Raw genomic sequence first — 21311 nt, 5'->3', positions numbered from 1 at the left:
CCATTTTTTGAAAGCTGCTTTTTCTACTGAGTTGCCTTTGCACCATTGCCTCAAATCAGTTGTCCATGTCTGTGTGGGCCCAGCACTAGGTTCTGTTTTGTTGCATTGATCCACTTGTCTATTTGATGCCATTAATACAGTGCCTTAATTGAAGCCATGTAGTGTCAGTCATCCTACTTTGTTTTTTGCCAAAATTGTTTAGGCCATTCTAGGTCTTTTGCATTACCATGTGAATTTTAGAATCAATTTGTCAATTTCTACAAAACACATCCTAAGATTTTTATTGAGATTGTATTGAATCTGTAGATCAATTTTGGAATAACTGATATTGTAACTATATAGTCTTTTGACTCATGAACATTGTAAATGTATTCATTTATTTAGATCTTAATTTCTTTTAGCAGTGTTTTATAATTTTTACTGTTTAGATCTCTTACACCTTTTCTCAGATTCATGTCTAAAAATTTCATATTTTTGATGCTGTAATAAATAGTAAATCTCTAATTTTCAAAAAAAAAATCAATGGAAAAAATATCCTCAGGTGAGAATTAACCAAAACACAAAACAAACAAACAAAACTCTAATCCTTCTAAGAACCATATGAGGTACGTACTATCATCATTCCCATTTTACAGAGAGAATGTATTTTTCCCAGGTCACACACTGTAAATGGTAGCATTGGGGTTTGAATGCAGGCAGTTTGCTCCAGAATTCATGCGCTTGGTTATGCTATGACAAGTGAGGTCCCCACCCAGGAATTCCAGCAGCACGCACAAGTCACTTTTAAGGCACTTACCACTTAAATGCCATGGTTTGTTCACTTTTTAAAAGTTCCTTCTTAATTGTGAGCTCCCTAGGGTTAGAGAATGACTTGTCACCATTGCAACTCCAGCATCTAGCTCTGAGCCTAACATACAGTGGGCACTTAATTGGTGGAGGGTAATCTAGAAAAAGTTACTTTCAAAGGCATCAATGTGTGAAAGATGGATTATCTGAAATACAAGCAGTTAGATTCTATTGGAGAATCAAGTTTGAGGAAGAAAACTAGTTTTATGTGGGTGGCGGAGTGAATTCATTTTTAAAAATCTTCACAGGGAGTAACAACTTCCTTTGCTTCCCTCCAGCTGTGTCACTGAAGGTGTGGCACTGCTGGTCAGAAGCCTGGGGAGGTTAACAGGGATCACAAAACGCCTGCTTTGCATTTGAAGCTACATATTTGGGATTTACAGCTTAGGCGATGAGAAATCTGTGAGGCTCGCAGGAAAAGTAACGGACTGATGATAAAGGTACACTCAGAAACTTTGCATGGTTTCGACTGAAATCTAACAATTCTGGAGTGAGTAGGCTAAGGAGGCAAGTTTTAGGAACAATGATCGGCACCTTCTACAAGTTTGGTTAACGCTGGATTAGCCTCTTAAATCTGGGTTTCAAGAAACGGGGACGCTTTCCTTTCCTGCAGGATAGCTTTCTGTTCGCAACCACCTCTCTCTTCCTCCTTTTCCCTCCTCTGCTTACCCCATTGTTTCGACCCCATTCCTGCCTGATGTAGTCTGGGAAGTGTAGTCGCTCGCCCTGCTACCTAAACCGGGAGGCCCTATAAACTCGGTATCTCCACACAACTCAACAGATTTTCGAGAGGTGGGGTAAAGCGTGGAAGATCCAACCCGCTTATCCGAGGAGCAACCTGGGATTTGCAGTTTCCAGCAGCCAAAGCGCTTCTGCGAATAGGGGGGTGGTGCAAGACTCTAATCTCCCTCCGCCCACTACCCCGGCCTCGCGCATCATAATGACGTCAGAGGCCCGTGAGGCCCCTGGGATATGCGGTAGTTCTCGAGGAGTGTTCTCTGCCTCGGCAGCTGCGACTTGAGGACCACACTTCCCAGAAGTCTGAGCGTCGGCGCTCCGAGAGCCGCGCGGGCCAGTGATTGGCTGATGAGCCGGCCGCACGCGGAGGAGCCCCAGGAGCAGCTCCGTTGCGACAGAGGCCGAGCGGCAAGGCCCAGTGAGTTGGGGGAAGAGGCGCCGGGGGGAGGGTGCCGGCCAGTGAAGGGGAAGGAGGATGAGAAGAGGGAGGAGGGACGGGGTCGGGATGGATGGAGGAATCTTGGAGGGAGTAGAAAAGGCAAAGGGGGAGAAGCTGACGGGCGGGGGTTGGGGTCCGTTCGGGGGCTGGCGTGTGAGAAGATCCTGAGTGGTCTCACCCGGGTAGCGGGAGGACAGTGCGTCCCGGGGAGAAGCTGGCTGGGTGGTGTGGAAGGGGACAACGGAGAGGAGGCCCGAGGCGGACGGGAGGAGGCAGCCCGGCAAAGCGAGGCGGACGGCTGGAGCGCGGAACGCCAAGTTGCGGGGAAACCGGAGACGGGACCTCTGCCCTGTGCCGAGGGGCAGAACCCGGTCCCCATCGGGCGCCCTGAAAAGAGGAGAGTTTCCAGAGCGAGGCAGGCCGTGGGGATTGGTGGACAAAGCCCGAGGGAAGAGATGCTAAGATTAAAAGAGCGGCCGAGGATCAGCATTGGCTTGAGAAACTGACAAAGTTGGGAACGACCGGGCCGGGGCGGAGCTGGGTCCCGAGGTTTGATAGGAAAATTCCCGGGAGGGATGGAGCAGGGCCCGGGGCGTTCTCCCTAAGTTTAGACTTTTTGGGGTGTTTGCCTTCCTTCAGGCTCCCTGAAAGAACAGTAACCTACCCCTGTGGTTCATCGCCATGCCCTCCGACCTGGCCAAAAAGAAGGCAGCGAAAAAGAAGGAAGCTGCCAAAGCTCGACAGCGGCCCAGAAAGGGACATGAAGAAAACGGAGATGCTGTCACAGAACCACAGGTGGCCGAGGAGAAAAACGAGGGGGTCAATGGCCAAGAGACCACAGGTGAATTGAGGGAGAGGTGGGTTCCAGGGATGGTTGCTAGGACTTAATGGACGCATGCCCCAGCCAGAGCCTGGATCCTGTGGTGCTGGGGGCACTGAACATTGTATCTGATGCCGCGAAACTTTTCATGAACCAAAACAGTAGCGTTGGAGCTTGTGGCATCTTGTTACTGTTCAGGGAAACAACACAGGCTTCTCACATACCCAGGGGCAAGCAAATATGAGAGCTGTGCTACTTTGTTGCTCTGTCTACTAGACTGTGAGGAGGAGGTCAGCTCCCTGCCCCTTTCTCAGTTTCCATTTCTACACCTGGTGGTCAGTGTGCCAGGCTCTTTGCCAAATTACACCCTTGTTCTCTCAGGGGTAATGACTTCTATGAATAAACTTATGAATTACTTTATGGGTGTTTCCTGGGAAAGGGATACATTTCTGTTATTTATAGTTTGGAAAATATTTAGCGAGCACTACTCCAGTGCTGGACACTGTTCTACATACTGGGGTACCATAAACACAGTCTGCCCTTGGAGAACTGACAGTCTAGGTGGGGAAACATGGCAGTGTGTGATAAAGAATATTCCAGCCCTAGCCGGTTTGGCTCAGTGGATAGAGCATCGGCCTGTGGACTGAAAGGTCCCAGGTTTGATTCCAGTCAAGGGCACATGCCTGGGTTTTAGGCTTGATCCCCAGTGGGGGGCATGCAGAAAGCAGCTGATCAATAATTCTCTCTCATCATTGATGTTTCCATCTCTCTCCCTCTCCCTTCCTCTCTGAAATATATATATATATATATATATATATATATATATATATATATATGAAAAATGATATTAAAAAAGAAAAAGAATATTCCAGGCTATTGGTAGTCTATTTCCAGCCCTCTCTCCTCCCCCCTGAAAACTCTCTAAACAGGCCTTCTCAATACAGACTATTATTATTCCTTGAATAGTCACCACATTTCTGTCCTTTACACACTGAGTTCTAATACTACAATTTTTGTGCTAGTTACATTTGATCTTTTTTCTCAAAGCCTTTCCCAATCAAACCTAACCTCAATATTTCCATTTACTACACTCCTGTGCTGTCTTATACCATTATCTTTTTATGTTTTCTCTTTTGTTTTTTTCACCTAAATTGTTTGGTCTTTGCAGGGACCATGTCTTGGGTAATGTTGTTTTGTATGACCAACCTTGCAGATAGAGATGCTAAGTAAATGTTTGAAGAGGAGAGGAGAATTACTAATGCCAATTATGACAGATAGATAGAAATTCAGAAAAGGGGAGTTAAAAATGATTGAGAGGAGAGAATTGAATGGTAAGAATTGTCTCCAAAATAAGAATTATAGGAAAGAACTGGTACATTGAAGTCAGGCCATGGGGAAGTTTTATTCTTGGCCAGAAGAGGGGAGGGATGAGAAGTTAAGAATGGTGGGAGTGAACAGGCTGAGTTGTGATCTCTAAAACAGAGAGTTGGGGTCCCCTCTAGACGCTCAGGAACCATGGTAAGCTGTATCATTGGCTCTGTGGGGACTTTCTGGATGAATTGGAAAGGTAGAAAACTGAATCCCACTTTGAGACTATTGTCCACTGTTCTCATTACAAATTTCTTTACCCGTCCTCTTCTATGAAAATAGAATTTCCCAGGGAACCAAGATATAGCAACCCCGTTTCAATAATACAGGATCTTTAAATTTTACCTTGCTTCCTCAGGGAGATACTATTATGAAAAGTGACAAACCCTCTCAAAACGTTCCTTATTGCCAGGAACCGTGTCATTTCTGCTTTCATAATTAATGGGTCCTCTCCTCTCTGGGTTTGGGATTATTTGATACTCTGGGTCACCATTCTCCAACCTTTACCAATTGCTGTTGCCATGTGATCTTCCTTAGTAAGGTATGAAAAGATCGAGATAAATAGCAAAGAAAGTGACCTCTGACCAACAGTTCCACCTTCTTTACAATGTGAGACACTAAAAGACAGGCACTGGAGTTCAGCTGGTCCCCTTGTTTGGGGAATGAGTAGAAGGGACAGTACTCACTCTGGTGAAGTTTGTTCCAGAATCTTTTTTTCCATTTCTTCAAAGCTATTCACTTGTCTTTTGAGCCTGTTTTCTTGGATGTTGTAGGCTAGACAATGAGGTCTGTTTAAGTCTCTTTCTTTTGAAGCTCAGAAGATGACTTAGGTCATAGATGCTATAAACTGGAAGAGATAAAAAGAAAATGGCATAGCCCTAACCGGTTTGGCTCAGTGGATAGAGCATCAGCCTGCAGACTGAAGGGTCCCAAGTTCAATTCCAGTCAAGGGCATGTACCTTGGTTGCAGCCACATCCCCAGTAGGGGGCATGCAGGAGGCAGCTGATTGATGTTTCTAACTCTCTATCCCTCTCCCTCTCTGTAAAAAATCAATAAAATATTTTTTTTTAAAAGAAAGAAAATGGCATATAGCCTTCCCTTAATTTTGATCTTCCCCTTGCCTGAGCAGATGAAGAGTTAGACTAGGGATTGTCAAACTTTTTCTATAAAGATCCGAATAGTAATGTAATACTTCAAACAATAAAGAATTAAAGGGAAAAAAAGTGTTAAGATATTGATGGATTTCTCCCAATGTCACTGAACAAGAAAAAAAAAATCCAGATAGTAAATATTTGTGGTTTTGTGGGCTACACATATGGTCTGTTGCAGCTGTTCAATTCTGTCACTGTAGTAGAAAGCAGCCATAGACAATATGTAAATAATGAATGTGGCTGTGTTCCAATAAAACTTTTATTTATAAAAGTAAGCAGTTGGCCAGCCTTTTTTTTTTTTTTAAAGCCACCTCCCCTCCTAAGCTAAGAATGGTTTTTACATTTTTTTAGTTGGTTACATTTCAAATGGTAATGTAGATACTACATAATGATCTTGATTTTACCACTTGTCCTGTAAACTTTGAATATTTACCATCTGGCCCTTTAAGAAAAAGTTTTATCAACTACTTATCTAGACATGAACTTCTTTCTCCCTGCTCCATCATCTTCTCAGCATCTAGAACAGGGATTGGCACAAAGCAAGGCTGTGGGAAGCTTGGTGACACAACCATCTATACTAATAAAAGGGTAATATGAATATGCTAATTAGACTGGGTAACTGGACATCTTCCGGACAGTTAGGGGGTGACCAGGCCGGCAGGGGGACAGTTTGGGGGGTGGCCAGGACGGCAGGGGGGGCAGTTGGGGGGCAACCAGGCCAGTGGGGGGGGGGCAGTTGGGGGCGACCAGGCAGGTAGGCAGGCAGGCAAGCGGTTAGGAGCCAGTGTTCCTGGATTGTGAGTTTAGGGGGTTGTCGGACCCCTTGGGGGATGTCTGGACATCCGACTTCCTTCCAGACAGTTAGGGGGTGACCAGCAGTCAGACATCCCCCAAGGGGTCCCTGACTGGAGAGGGTGCAGGCCAGGATCAGGGACCCACCCCTCCCCCCATGCACGAATTTCATGCACTGGGCCTCTAATATTGAAAAAAGACTTAAAATTCCTCCTTATGGTCAAAACTAAAAACTTTGTCCTCCATTTAAAAAGTATTTTATCAAGCACTTACATATATATCAGTGTTCGGGGAGCTGAGGTAGGTACAGAATGACTGCTGTCTGTCTGTGGGGCATTCTCCGCCCTCAGTGCTGGTTCCTTGCAAACAGAGCAGGTTTAGCAGCGAGGTGGGTAATGGTGCCAGCACAGGTAATCTGACAAGATGGAGTATTTGGAGAGTGACCTCTAAGACTGACCACATACTACCACACCTTCTGTCTTGGCGTTGCTCTCCCCAAGCTTACCTGTCCAAGGCGGGCACCGAGCTGTCTTCCCCCCTCTACTACATCTCTACTCATCCTGAGAACAAGCACATGGCTTTCTCATTTCATGGGTTCTACTCTAAAATCTCTAAGGGAACACAGATAAGAGTAAGAGACTGAAAAAATCAGAAAATTCTCATACTGGAACCTCGTGTGTAGTTTCTGATTCCTACTTGAAAAGGTAACTAGATCACCTTTTCTCTTTTGGCCTAAGCTTACTAAGACTCCCTCCACTCCCATTTCTGTCCCACTTTCAACAACTCTTTGTGGGTACTTTACTATATAGAAAGGTAGTATAGTGAAGCAGGTAAGGTCATGGGCTTTGGGACCAGACATGCACTAGTTCAAATTCTGACTCTGTCACTTACTAGCCTTTTTGGCCTTCACTGTGTTATCTAACCTCTTCATTTATAAACTGGGGATTATAGATGTATATGTCATAAGGATTATTAGTATTAAATTAGATGGGAAATGATGATATAGCACAGTCCCAGGCACAGAGTAAATTCAACTACTAGCAAGTTATATTAGCCATTAATAGTAATAGTTCTTGGGGGAGGGTGGGTAGGTGGGTGGGAAGAGATCAACCAATGAACTTGTATCATATATGCATAACCCATGGACACAGACAATAAGGTTGTGAAGCCCTGGGGTGAGTGTGGATGCAGGTTAGAAGAAATCAATAGCGGGGGAAAGGAGGCATCTGTAATACTTTCAACAGTAAAGATTTTTAAAATATATAACCATGTTCTGGTAGAATGTGTATAGCACTACTTTACAAATCTATGTAAATGAAAGACATTGTCATTAAAATGCAAAATAAATTTATTTACCATTGTAAAAAAAAAAAAAGTGATAGTTCTCAACCTAAAGATGTAGTCATGCATGAAAAACCACTAGTTAGTCTCTTGTCTCAGGGTCACTTTGCCTCTGAAACCCTCCAGATTTGGGAACTTCTGGCTTGCCCAGCCTTGGCCTTGCCTGCGGTTTCCCTCTGTAAATTTCCTCACTGGTCCCTTCTGGGCAACAAGCTTCCTGGAAGCATCTTCTAAACAGGGGTGGGGAATGTCTGGCCCTTGGGCCCTATAAGGCCTGCAAAATCATTTGGTCTGGCCCTGCAAAGGCATCAGGGGTGAGTTAGTTAAAAGTTTGACCAAATATAGTAGGCTAATTTTTTCGTTTTCTTTTTGTTGTTAATCCTCACCCGAGGACATTTTTTTAATTGATTTTTAGAGAGAGTAGAAGGGAAGGAGAGAGACAGAGAGAGAGAAACATCAATCTGAGTGACACATCCATTGGTTGCCTCCCACATACCCCGCCCCCCGACCGCACCGGGGATTGAGCCTGTAACCAAGGTACATGCCCTTGACTGAAATCAAGCCTGAGTGAGACCCTTCAGTCTGCAGGCCGACACTCTATCCACAAGCTAGGGCAGCAGGCTAATTTTTTTATAAAAAATATATTTTATTGATTTTTTACAGAGAGGAAGAGAGAGGGATAGAGAGTTAGAAACATCGATGAGAGAGAAACATGGATCAGCTGCCTCTTGCACACCCCCTACTGGGGATGTGCCCGCAACCAAGGTACATGCCCCTGACCGGAATTGAACCTGGGACCCTTGAGTCTGCAGGCCGACGCTCTATCCACTGAGCCAAACCGGTTTCGGCAGCAGGCTAATTTTTAAGTTGATAATTTTGTATGGCCTGAGAATGATGTTATAAGTATCCAAATGGCCCTTGTTAGAAAAAAGGCTCCCCACCCCTGATCCAGGAGCTTCTTAGCTTGTGAAATAAGAGAGTTACACCTCTATACTATCTGCTTTCTGGGGAGCATTAGGACTAGTCATTTAATACATATAAAGGGACAATTTGTAGTTACTGTCATTCCCACCATGTATTTATATCATCTAGAAATGAGAGGTTAAAAGGATAAGATATAAACCCTGGCCAGGTGGCTCAGTTGATTTGGTGCATCATTCTGTGCACCAAAAGATTTGATTCCCATTCAGGGCACGTGCCTAGGTTGCAGGTTTGATCTCTGATTGGGTAATGTACGGAAGGCAACACATTGATATTTCTTTCTCACGTGGATGTTTCTCTGCCTTCCTCTCTCTAAAAACCAATAAAAATATACCCTTGGGTGAGGATTTTAAAAAAAGGATAACTTATTAAGTAAAAAGTGTTCAAAAAAGCAGGGTATTAGGGCAGATCTATATACAATGTATACTCTGTTTAAAGTGTGTGAGACCTCTGAATCTGCTCAACTTGATCTGGAGTCCTTTAGAATATATATGCCTTTTTTCAGCATTCAGAATTCTGTATGGTAATATTTAGTAACCTGAATAAAGGGAAAAGCCACAAATGTCCAAACAGGGACTGGAAACCTGGACCTTCAGGTTAAAAGTCTGATGTTCTCCCAACAGAGCTATCCAGGCACTCTAGGATATGCCTTGTTGTTTGAGAGCTGAGTCTCTTCCCAAACGGCTTTTCTTTTCTGTCCCCAGAAGTGGATTTGCTGTCCAAGGAGCTGGAGGACTTTGAGATGAAGAAAGCTGCTGCTCGAGCTGTCACTGGTGTCCTTGCCTCTCACCCCAACAGTACTGACGTCCACATTATCAACCTCTCCCTCACTTTTCATGGTCAAGAGCTGCTCAGTGACACCAAACTGGAATTAAACTCAGGCCGTCGTTATGGCCTCATTGGCTTAAATGGAATTGGTGAGGCCCTTGGAAGGCGAGGTGGGAGGTATCTCTCCTTGGCTCATCTCTCACTCAGCAAGTATTTACCTAGCACCAGCTATGTACAAAGCAAGGAGTTTACAGTATGGGTGGGAGAGCAGAAATGCCCAGGGAAAGGAGCTAGCAATACAGAGCAGTGTGTGGTAAGTACCACATGAGTAGTTACAATAGGTGCTGGAAAAGTGGGCGGGAGGGGTGGGTAGCAGTGTGAGGCCGCTGTAGATGAACAGACTTCACAGAGTATGGGTGAGGCAAGAATTGGAGGGAAGGTGTCCTAAGAATGGGGTTGGGGTAATAGCAGGGTTTGAATGAATGAAAGGAAGGAAGGGTCCAGCCGGTGTGCCTCAGTGTTTGAGCTGGAGGTCACTGGTTTGATTCTAGTCGGGGCACATGCATGGGTTGCGGGCCTATACCCAGGAGGGGTCTCAGGAGGCAGCCGATCCATGTCTCTCTCTCTCTCTCTCTGATGTTTCTGTCCCTTCCTCTTCCTTCCTCTCTCTCTAAAATCAATAAAGACATTTTATTATTATTACTTTTTTAAAATAACCCTTTTTATTTCAGAGAGGGAGAGAAACATCAATGATGTGAGAAAATCATTGATTGGCTGCCTCCTACATTCCCCACACTGGGTATCAGGCCTGCAACCCAGGCATGTGCCCTGACATGAAATCGAACCGCTACCTCCCAGTTCATGAGGCAATGCTCAATCATTGAGCCACATTGGCTGGGCAATAAAGACATTTTTTAAAAAAAGAAAGAAAAGAAGGAAGGTACTAAAAATAAATAAATAAATAAAAATGGTGCCCTAGCCGGCTTGGCTCAGTGGATGGAGCGTTGGCCTGTGGACTGAAGGGTCCCGGGTTTGATTCTGGTCAAGGGCATATGCCTGGGTTGTGGGCTCGATTCCCAGTAGGGGTTGTGCAGGAGGCAGCTGATCAATTATTCTCATCATTGATGTTTCTATCTCTCCCTCTCCCTTCCTCTCTGAAATAAATAAAAAAATATATTTTTTTAAAATGGTGAGGTTGTGGCTGGGCCGGAGTGGAGGAACTGGTTGGAGTAATGACATAAAACTGCTGAGTGTCCCCTTCCCATTCTTTGTCTGCCTCTCTCAGGCAAGTCCATGCTGCTCTCTGCCATTGGGAAACGTGAAGTGCCCATCCCTGAGCACATCGACATCTACCATCTGACTCGGGAGATGCCCCCTAGTGACAAGACACCCCTGCAGTGTGTGATGGAAGTGGATACAGAGCGGGCCATGCTGGAGAAGGAGGCTGAGCGGCTGGCTCACGAGGATGGTAGGGCTCCAGACCTGGGGGGCGGAGGTGTGAGGCTTCCTCCCGGGAAGGGCCCAGGGAGCCTGATGGCTGTTCACTGCCCACAGCGGAGTGTGAGAAGCTCATGGAGCTCTACGAGCGTCTGGAGGAGCTGGATGCTGACAAGGCAGAGATGAGAGCCTCACGGATCTTGCACGGACTGGGTTTCTCACCTGCCATGCAGCGCAAGAAACTAAAAGACTTCAGTGGAGGCTGGAGGATGAGGGTTGCCCTCGCCAGGTGAGTTCCTCTCCGTCCACCCTCTGTAGCTCCCCTTCTTTCTCAGGGTTGAAAGCTCACTCCAGTAGAAGTGTTTTGAACAGGGGTCAGTGGTCAGGAACTGCCAAATAGGACACAGACATCGACGATGTGGAGGGCTGGTATGTGTGGGTTAAGGAGTGGGCTCCTGACTGAAGTGGTCGCAGTTGGGTTTCTGGCTAAATGGTGGAATAGGTCTGCCTTTCTCCTCCTGACTCCCCTCTCACCCTTTTTATTTATTTATTTATTTACTTATTCTCCCTTTACCCTTTTCTACCTCCCCCATTCCCTTTTTCCTCTAGTAATCACCATACTTTGTCTGTGTCTATGAGGTGTTTTTTTTCTTTTTCTTTTCTTCATTTAATCCCTTTACCAAGTTTCATAACCATCATTCCTTTAGCAATCCCCCCAGAAAGTCCCTGGTTAAATAGGTGGTTCCCTAGCCACCGTTGTCTGCCAGGTGCCTTGATGAGCCTTGACACACTGCCTCAGCAAGGCTGCCCGTGTGTACCTTCAAACACGAGTGCAGGGATTCCACGTGTGAGAAGGATTCGCTGCCTCAGGTTTGCCTAGAGAGCTTTTAAAAATACAGATTTCCTAGCCTTTCTTCAGAACACTAGAGCTTGATGTCCAGAAATATTACTTCTAAAAAGCTCCACAGGTGTGGGAACCAGAGTTATCATCCCCTTGCTTCTCCTGTCTTGAGATTCCATCTAAGAAAATAACTTTCTCTGGGCTCCTTGCTAGAGTCCAGCAACCCTGCCAGATAGCTCTAACCTGAATACTTTTTGCTGCAATGATTTATTTCTTCTGTCCTTTTTTCTTCCTAATGGTCACCATCATCAGTGTAAAAGACTTACAGAAAAAAAAAAAAAAAAAGACTTACAGACTCAAGGACTTTTACAGTCTCATTTCCAAAGCATATCCTCCCTCTGCTTCTCAACCCTGTTTCTGCCCTTTAACCTCTGCTCTTCAACTCTGGTTTCTCTCCTAGTTCTTCCTTTCCTCTGAGGTATAGAACCTAGAGTTGTTTTCAGGACTCAAGCCAGGCCTGACCCGAATTGCAGTAGCAGGCGAGACAGTCCCTTTCGGTGTCGCACCCATTAGACTGAGGTGGCTCTGTCCTTTCCTGTCCTCCAGAGCTCTCTTCATTCGGCCCTTCATGCTGCTTCTGGACGAGCCCACCAACCACCTGGACCTCGATGCTTGCGTGTGGTTGGAAGAAGAACTAAAGACGTAAGGGGACAGGGCTGGGGTTGGGAGTGGGCAGGTGCTGAGGAGGGAGTTGAGCAGAGTCCAGAGGAATGGATACCCAGAAACCGCACTGATATTAGAGCAGTGAGCCAGTGAACTGAAGTGAGGCCATGAAGGCCACAGGGACAGTGGTAAGCACCTTTAGGGCTGGCCTTTGTGTTTGATTGTCTTTCTTTTGTCTGAAATGTGTGGATGGTTTTTTGTTTTTATTAAAGCTGATTTTTTTTTTTCTTATTGATTTCAGAGAGGAAAAAAGAGGTAGAGAGAGAGGTAGAAACATCAGTGATGAGAGAGAATCATCGATTAGCTGCCTCTTGCACACCCCCTACTGGGGATTGAACCCAGGCATGTGTCCTTGACTGGAATCGAACCCGGGACCTTTCAGTTCACAGTAAAGCTTATTTCTTTAACTGTATTTCTAGACATCATATATAGATATCATTTTTGTTTTTATTAAAGCCAATTTCTTTTTTTAAAATATTTTTTATTGATTTCAGAGAGGAAGGGAGAGGGAGAGAGAGATAGAAACATCAGTGATGAGAGGGAATCACTGATGGCTGCTCCTGCATGCCCTGCACTGGGGATTGAGCCCGCAACCGGGACATGTGCCCTGACCGGGAATCGAACCGTGACCTGGTTCACAGGTTGACGCTCAACCACTGAGCCATACCAGCTGGGCTTAAAGTCAATTTCTTTAACTGTATTTATAGACATTATCTAAGATCATGATGTGACAAAGGAAAAATGGCAGATATGGCAATGGTCCCTCTCTGGTTAAAGAGCCGAATAACCTGGGGCATTGTGCCAGCTCTAGAAGAAGGCTTTCAGCAGTCTCTGCAGTGACTTGGTACCTTTTTTCAAAAAGAAGAGCATCATGGTTTTGACTGTGCCGATTCCAGTTCTTCTCACCCATAGTTTAGATACACTTATGGGTGGGTTTGTGCACATACACTTTTGTTTTTACCATCACTGGAACTGCCATCTCTGCTCCATTCTGTTGAAAATTCGAACCTGGAGGAAAATTAGAAGATGGGGGAAACTCAGACTGTCTCACCACACTTTGAAAGGCATTAAAACGTCCTTATAGGTAAATGGTGCACTAGTGGCTCAGTGCTTGCTGAGAGCTGGGAATTGGCCAGTAAATCTAACAGGTGCTCAAGTGTAAGGATGAGCAAGGATGACGGTTTCCTGGGCCTGACTCTGAGCTTACCTGTTGTGGACTATCTTCCAGTTGTGAGCACCTCCCTGACTAGTTCTTTGGCTTTGCAGTTTTAAGCGCATCCTGGTCCTCGTCTCCCATTCCCAGGACTTTCTGAATGGTGTCTGTACCAACATCATTCACATGCACAACAAGAAACTGAAGTATTATACGGTGAGTAGCCTCCAGCTTCTCCACAGAAACCTCTGTGCTTACTAATTACCTAAAGTTCTCCTTTTAAAAAAACATAAACAGACCAAAAAAACAGACTTACCAGCCTCTTCTACCTATTGCTATAAAAATATATGGACAAGGAATCTTGCAGCCTGTTTTAGTCCCAAAGTAATTGCTTTCAGGCCATAAGCCTGGATTGTTAGCCAGTGCACACGGTGTATGTTTGCCTCATGGCAAAGAGATTGACTTTTCATGGTACCTAGGCTGCCCTCTGTCTCCCTGAATGGCTGCTGACTTGATTCTTCCTTCCACGAAGAATGGGCCTCAGGATCTCGACAGCCTACTTTTGTGCCTTTTCATAGTTTCTATTTCAAAAAACATATCAAATGAAAAATAGAATTTCTCTTCATTCATAATTATACTTGCCATGGGAGTACTAATAGTTTCTTAAATAGCTTTCCAGAAATTTCCTGTGTACCTGCAAGCATTTGTGGAAATTTTCCTGTATATATATCACAGTTATAATCTTAATAATCATTCTCTTCTGTAGTTTGCTATTAAAGTTTACTATATCTTGGACTGCTTTTCACATGAATATATATATAAATCAACCTTATTCATTTTGGTGGCTGCATGGTATTTCGTTGGATGGCTATCCTATACCTTATTTGTCAGACCCTTTTTAATGGATATTTAGGTTGAGTACAGTATTTTGCAGATAGAAACCATGGCAGTCCAATTGTGCAGGGCTTGCCAGGTCCTAAATCTGATTGGTCTAATGTCTTCCCTCCTGGGAGCAGTTCTTGTCAACTGCAGGGGCTTCAGCCTCTAGGGGTGGGTGTATTAGGGAGAGCCTTGTGATGTCTGTACGATGGTGGTTTTCACGGCTGCTCCCAATGCTGTGGGTGTCCTATGGCTAAAGTGAGGATTTGGTCTGGCGCCCTGCTCTGGCTGAGGCATACAATTTGAAAGACCCCAAATTCCAAATCAGGATATGCTTTTTTAGTGCATTTCCTCTTTCCCTACTGCACAGTCTTATAGCCAGGGCCTAGTCACATGCCATCTGCATCTCCTAAACCCGGGGTGAGAACCCGGGACCGAGGCTCATGCTGCCCCCCTCACTGGCGCGTTTCCCCACAGGGTAATTATGACCAGTATGTGAAGACACGGCTGGAGCTGGAGGAGAACCAGATGAAGAGGTTTCACTGGGAGCAAGATCAGATTGCGCACATGAAGGTAGGGCAGTTGTAGAGCTGAGTTCACATTCTCCAGGGAGTGGGATGAGGGTTTCAGGGGTACTGGAGGAGGTCCGGAGGAAGTACATAAGTTTTTACTCTGCTTTTAAGACGAGTTGTTGGATGCCTGCCCATTCTCCAAGCCCCCTTTCTGATCTCTTTCAGAACTACATTGCTAGGTTTGGTCATGGCAGTGCTAAACTGGCACGGCAGGCCCAGAGCAAGGAGAAGACGCTACAGAAAATGATGGCATCAGGACTGACAGAGAGGGTCGTGAGCGACAAGGTAGGGTCCAATTGGGTGGAGTGAGGTGGCCTAAAGTGAGGTGATTAAGAAAGCACCAAACCTGATAAATGCCCTGTCCTCTTCCTAGACATTGTCATTTTATTTTCCACCATGTGGCAAGATCCCTCCACCCGTCATTATGGTGCAGAATGTGAGCTTCAAGTATACAAAAGATGGGGTGAGTCTCCTGTGTAGTTAGGAGGCTGGGGTGCATTTTACAAGGTGTCAACTGGCTGGGAGAGTCTTCTGTTCTGTGCTGAGTATACCTCCTAACCCCTGGGCTGTGGGGGGTTTTCAGGTGTGGCAACTGAGGTGCCTCATCCAGGGATTCAGTAGCCCCTCTTAAGTAGTTGGCAGGAAGAGTACTCAGCTGGGCCTGTGGTGGGGGCAGTGGGCTGGAGTCTGCCAGGAGAGCTGCCTCCTTCCTCCACACTGCCACCTTCTCCAGGGACTCAGTGGAGTTGGTCTGCCAGTCAGATTGATCAGTACTGTGGCCTGGTATTCACCTCTCTCTCTCTCTTTCTCTCTCATCCACATCAGCCTTGCATCTACAACAATCTAGAATTTGGTATCGACCTTGACACACGAGTGGCTCTGGTAGGGCCCAATGGAGCAGGGAAGTCAACTCTTTTGAAGCTGCTAACTGGAGAGGTATGGCGCCAGATGGGGTGGGACTTCCGGAGAGAGTACGAGACTGTGTAAGAGAGAGGACACATGCATGGGTCTCAGTATTTTTTGAATTTTCAATCAGAGCATTTAGAGCAGCGGTTCTCAACCTGTGGGTCGCGACCCCTTTGGGGGTTGAACTACCCTTTCACAGGGGTCGCCTAAGACATCCTGCATATCAGATATTTACATTACGATTCATAACAGTAGCAAAATTACAGTTATGAAGTAGCAACGAAAGTAATTTTATGGTTGGGGGTCACCACAACATGAGGATCTGTATTAAAGGGTCGCAGCATTAGGAAGGTTGAGAACCACTGATTGAGAGTATAGGAACATCTGTGCATTTACAGATATGCTTTCATTTTAGAAAATATGTGTGGTGCCTATGTTCGAGTCCTTTGTTATACAGTATGTTCCATGCTGTAGTAGACATTTAGTCACCGCTGAGATGTGCTGAGAACGTCTGCTTCAGTATATCTTCCTAAATATTTTTTAGGGGCCAGAGTAGCAGTCTGTGAGGAGGTGATGTAGGCTCAGTATAGGAAGTTGTATGAGTCTTGTTCAGTGTGAACATATGTTTGTTTCCCTGTTCTGCCTGTGTCTGCTTCTGACCGGTTTCCCTTTTTGTGCGCTTGTCTTTCCATCTACTACTCTTTCTAGCTATTACCCACAGACGGGATGATCCGAAAACACTCTCATGTCAAGATAGGGCGATACCATCAGGTATGACAGGCCTGGGGTTGAGGTGAAGGAACTCCCTGGTGTGGTAATTGGGCTGCATGTGACCCAGTCGGCTCCCACCTACTTCTCCTTGAACAGGTGGTGCCTGGGTAGAGGTAGTAAGTTACTTGGCAGGTAACCCAGCAGGGTTCTTGGACGTCAGTCAAACCTGGGTGGATTCTTTTTTTCCTGTAGCATTTACAAGAGCAGCTGGACTTGGACCTCTCCCCTTTGGAGTACATGATGAAGTGCTATCCAGAGATCAAGGAGAAGGAAGAAATGAGGAAGATCATTGGGCGATATGGTCTCACTGGGAAACAGCAGGTTAGTGGAGGGGGTGTGTGGAGAAGCCCAGAGAACTGGGAGACTGGCTGGATGGTCAGGGGACACTGTCCTGGCCACCATTCCCTTTCCTTTGCCCCAGGTTGTTATATAGTAGAGCAGCAGTTTTCAACCTTTTTCGCCTAATGACACACAAACTATTAAAATTCTGAAGCATACCAAAAAATAATGTTTTTTTGCCAATTTGACCCCCCAAAAAGGGTATAATTTTGATACATGCACACTGGACGGCTATTGTGTTGGCTGTTATCATTTTAAAAAAATTTGTTTTTATTGATTTCAGAGAGGAAGGGAGAGGGGGAGAGAGAGAGATAGAAACATCAATGATAAAAGAAAAAAAAGAAAAGAAAAGAAAAGAAAAGAAAAGAAAGGGAGGGAGGGAGGGAGGGAAGGAGGGAGGGAGGGAGGGAGGGAGGGAGGGAGGGAGGGAGGAAAGAAAGAAAGAAAGAAAGAAAGAAAGAAAGAAAGAAAGAAAGAAAGAAAGAAAGAAAGAAAGAAAGAAGAAAGGAAAGAAAGAAAAGAAACATCAATGATGAGAGAATCATTGATCGGCTGCCTCCTGCACAACCCTTACTGGGGATTGAGCCCGCAACCTGGGCATGTGCCCTGACCAGAATTGAACCGTGGCCTCCTGGTTCATGGGTCAGCGCTCAACTATAGAGCCACATGGCCAGGCTGTTGTCATTTTTTTATTTGACAATCTAAGGGAAAAGAGGCCTTTGACTAAATAGTCAGGTATTTCATGTTTTAAAAGTTCCTGTGGCACACGGTTGAAAATTGCTATAGTAGAGCATTTAGGTCGCTCTATGAGGGAGAGGCAAGGACAGCATGCAGTCTCTGAGCCATTGTGCTTGAGGGCGAGGGAAATTAAACCTCGAAAACAATTTCCTGGATTCAGGTCTGGACTGAGGGTCCACTGGATTGCTCTGAATCCTAAGGTTTATTTATTTCTTTTTAGAGAGGAAGTGGGGGAGAGAGAGAGATAGACAGAAACATTGATATGAGAGAGAATTATCAATTGGCCTCCCACATGCACCCCCTACTGGGGATCAAACCTGCAACCTGGGTTTGTGCCTTGACCAGGAATCGAACCTGCTACCTTTTGGTGTATGGGATGATGCCTAACCAGGCCAGGGCTGAATCATTAAGATTTAAGTGCTGAGAGTCATGGCCTTGGTAACTGCAGGAGCTTCCGGCTTCCAGATGCATTCCTTAAGGCCTGAGAGACTGATGACTGTCACCACCTTGCTGCCTGAACTTGGGTGTTCCTGAACCAGTTTTTGTTAAGTGAGGGGGAAGAGGTGAACTGTGCTGTCTGGTGGGGGTAACACTAACTTATATAAATATCACGGTCCTACTCAGGTGAGCCCGATCCGGAACCTGTCTGATGGGCAGAAGTGCCGGGTGTGTCTGGCCTGGCTGGCCTGGCAGAACCCCCACATGCTCTTCTTGGACGAGCCCACCAATCACCTGGATATTGAGACCATTGATGCCCTGGCTGATGCCATCAATGAGTTTGAGGGTGGTATGATGCTGGTCAGCCATGATTTCAGACTTATTCAGCAGGTGAGGCTCCTGGCTTGGGTGGGAGGTCTAGCAGGGGGCATATAGGAGAAGGTTGGATGGAGGACAGTTGTGACACATAGGGGGCACTTAACACATTTTTTTTCTTAATCCTCACCCAAGGATATTTTTCCATTGATTTTTAGAGAGAGTGGAAGAGAGAGGGAAAGACAGAGAAATATCGATGTGAGAGAAACACATCGATTGGTTGCCTCCTGCACAAGCCCTGACTAGGGCTTGGACTGGGGAGGAGCCTGCAACCTAGGTTCGTGCCCTTGATCAGAATCAAACCCAAGACCCTTTGGTCCAAAGGTTGACGCTCTATCCACTAAGCCAAACCGGCTAGGGCAACACATTTTTATTCGATTTGGGAAAGGGGCTCAGGGCATAGATGGGGTGGTTTGGATCAGATCTTATGGCTCTTTGGGAAACTTAGAAAGCCCTAATGCAGTGGTCAGCAAACTGCGGCTCGCGAGCCACATTAAGCTCTTTGGCCCCTTGAGTGTGGATCTTCCACAAAATACTACGTGCGGGCGCGCACGTACAGTGCAATTGAAACTTCGTGGCCCATGCGCAGAAGTCGGTTTTCGGCTCTCAAAAGAAATTTCAATCGTTGTGCTGTTGATATTTGGCTCTGTTGACTAATGAGTTTGCCGACCACTGCCCTAATGGAAATACTTCATTTCTTCAGTAGCTATTTGGGGATGTTAGCCTATTTGATATTGTTGGCCAAAATCAGGGAGGGAGTTGGGTAAAGAACAGAGTGCTTTTGCTACTGTCCCAAGATTCTTCAGCCTAGTGGTATTATACTAAGGAGGATTTTGTTAGACAGAGGGCTTCCACCAGTCTTTGGTGAAAAAGCTGCTGGTCATTTATCTGAAGCTTTGGGGAAGATGGGGTGGACCTGAGAGTGACGCCTGTGATCAGATCTGGGCTCTGCTAGGGAACTGGTAATCAAGAGGACAGCAGGTCAGTCCTGGCTGGGAGTCTCCAAACCTGCTCGTTATAGTTCCTCTGGGTTAAGCCATCCCAAAGAATGTGGAGATAGTGAAACCAACCATGAGCTGGATATGAGGCTGGTGAGGGGGCTTGGAAAGGCTGTGGAGTCTTCTTCCTAGAATTCCCCAAGAACAGCCTTCTGGGAGGGAGGGAGGGAGGGAGGGAGAGACTGCTGGCCAGGATCATTAAGTCTATGATTTGCTTTCTAGGTAGCACAAGAAATTTGGGTCTGTGAGAAGCAGACAATCACCAAGTGGCCTGGAGACATCCTGGCCTACAAGGAGCACCTCAAGTCCAAGCTGGTGGGTGAAGAGCCCCAGCTTAGCAGGAGGACCCACAATGTGTGAGCCCTACCCTGGCCAGATGGGCCAGGCCCCTGGGGCCGCACTCCTGCATTGCTGCAATACCACTCCCCAGCTCCTCCCCTGCCCCCACCTGCCTTAGCTACACTCTGTGATCCTATCTACAGCTGGACAGTACCAAGTTTTTTGTCCTTCCCATCATTTTTGTCCATGTCTGGACTCAGCCGGCTGTTCCTGCCAGCCCCTTGCTGGTTCCTGACCCTGAGTGATGCAGCCAGAGGCACCTGAGGGTTAGCCCAAGGGCCCACACCCTGGTTGGCTTGTGAAGGAGCTTAGGATCCTGGTTTTCTGGGTTTTGGTGATGTTGGAGGAATACAACTCAGCCCACTGCCCCCATTCCTTTCTGCTTCTGGTTTGGAGCTCTGGATCAGGGCCTTATTCCTGATCGGTTTTTAAATAATTATTTAAAAGTGTAACTTTTAGACCTGCGTGACATCTACAAAGCGTCCAATAAAGAAAGAACAAGCCATGGTCCCTGCTTTCCTTCTCGGGTCTCTGGGCCCTTTGCTCCCCTCCTCCCTGCACTGCCAATATCCATTTACCCTTCAGCAAGAGCTGGGGTGGGTGTCGGGATGGATGTGGTCTAAAGACTAGTCCATAGAATCCGGAAGAACTCTCAGTCCCCTTTTGCTGGTTTGAAATTGTGCCTTTTCTTATGCTAATGGTTCACAAACTTTAAGGTTCACAAACTTGAATGAGTCAGAATCACCTGGAGGACATGTCAGGTCACAGGGCACGGTCTTTCCCGAGTTTCCAGCTCAGTAGACCAAGAAGTAACATTTCTAGCAGGTTCCCAGGTGCTGCTGGCCTGGGGACCTTGTTGAGAAGTAGCCTCCTGGAACATGTTCTCCGAGTTGTCTGAGGTTCCTGCTACGTGGGACCTGTATCACACACTTAGGTCGCTTGTTAAAAATGCAGCTGCCCAGGCTCCAGACCTGTTGATTCTATCTGGTGGGACGGGAGAGGTGCAAAAATTGTCAAGAGTCTGCATTTTCACACCCAAATTTGTGAACCACTGTTCCTGGTCATACAGGGAGCTTTATTATTTACCTGTCCACAGCCTTAATTTTCATTAGCACTACCTAGATTACGTTCAACCCATGGATTGGCATAGCCTGTCTGAACTTGAATAGCATTCACCTTTGTGCCAGCATGGATTCCTCACTCCACCTCTGAAACCTCGGCAGCCACGTCTAAGGGAGAACACAGCCATGATTTTTCAGTGCTCATTATAGTGCATCTCCAACTAAAAAAAGTCTGGGATGTCGTCTAAACTCCCACAGAGCTCATGATCTAATGAGAAAGGCAACAAGACTAGAGAGCAAGATGGCATAAATCAGATGCTAACTTGTGATTTAGGTAGAAGGATACAAAAGGGAGGGAAGTTTTCCAGAAAGGCGGGAATTGGTGCTCTAACTTGAAAGATGAGGAGGATCTCAGATGGCCGTGAAGTCTAAGAGTAGCCCTGGGCAGAGGTACAGTAAGTGAGCGTCAGGTGAGAAGGTGTAGCTCAAGGTGCCG

At 46.1% G+C, this 21311-nt stretch overlaps 1 protein-coding gene across 2 annotated transcripts; it reads left to right on the top strand.

The window, feature by feature from the left end:
* Positions 1–1913: 1913 nt before the first annotated feature.
* Positions 1914–20257, top strand: LOC307108001 (ATP-binding cassette sub-family F member 2). 2 transcript variants are annotated; one of them, XM_079785650.1, is made up of 15 exons: positions 1914–2002; positions 2663–2864; positions 9182–9394; positions 10531–10713; positions 10800–10971; positions 12130–12225; positions 13513–13615; positions 14756–14851; positions 15016–15135; positions 15224–15313; positions 15676–15786; positions 16465–16527; positions 16720–16848; positions 18229–18432; positions 19638–20257. In XM_079785650.1, the coding sequence occupies exons 2-15, from the start codon at positions 2705–2707 to the stop codon at positions 19773–19775; spliced, it is 1878 nt and encodes a 625-aa protein (XP_079641776.1). In that variant the 5' UTR covers positions 1914–2002; positions 2663–2704; the 3' UTR covers positions 19776–20257. The 2 variants fall into 2 exon arrangements, with proteins under 2 accessions (XP_079641776.1, XP_079641777.1); XM_079785651.1 differs by lacking the exon at positions 1914–2002 and adding an exon at positions 2282–2572.
* The last annotated feature ends 1054 nt before the right edge of the window (positions 20258–21311 follow it).

The sequence above is a fragment of the Cnephaeus nilssonii genome, assembly GCF_951640355.1.
Source record: "Cnephaeus nilssonii genome assembly, chromosome: 12".
In the NCBI taxonomy this organism is placed as follows: domain Eukaryota; kingdom Metazoa; phylum Chordata; class Mammalia; order Chiroptera; family Vespertilionidae; genus Cnephaeus; species Cnephaeus nilssonii.
Note: the sequence above shows the minus strand (reverse complement) of the source record. Positions and strands in the feature narration are given on the sequence as shown.

Excerpts from the sequence above, each read along its gene's own strand:
- LOC307108001 (XM_079785650.1), top strand. The coding sequence starts at position 2,705 with ATGCCCTCCGACCTGGCCAAAAAGAAGGCAGCGAAAAAGAAGGAAGCT. Across the intron at positions 10,714-10,799 it reads GCGGCTGGCTCACGAGGATG|CGGAGTGTGAGAAGCTCATG; the intron begins GTAGGGCTCCAG and ends CACTGCCCACAG. Across the intron at positions 10,972-12,129 it reads ATGAGGGTTGCCCTCGCCAG|AGCTCTCTTCATTCGGCCCT; the intron begins GTGAGTTCCTCT and ends CCTGTCCTCCAG.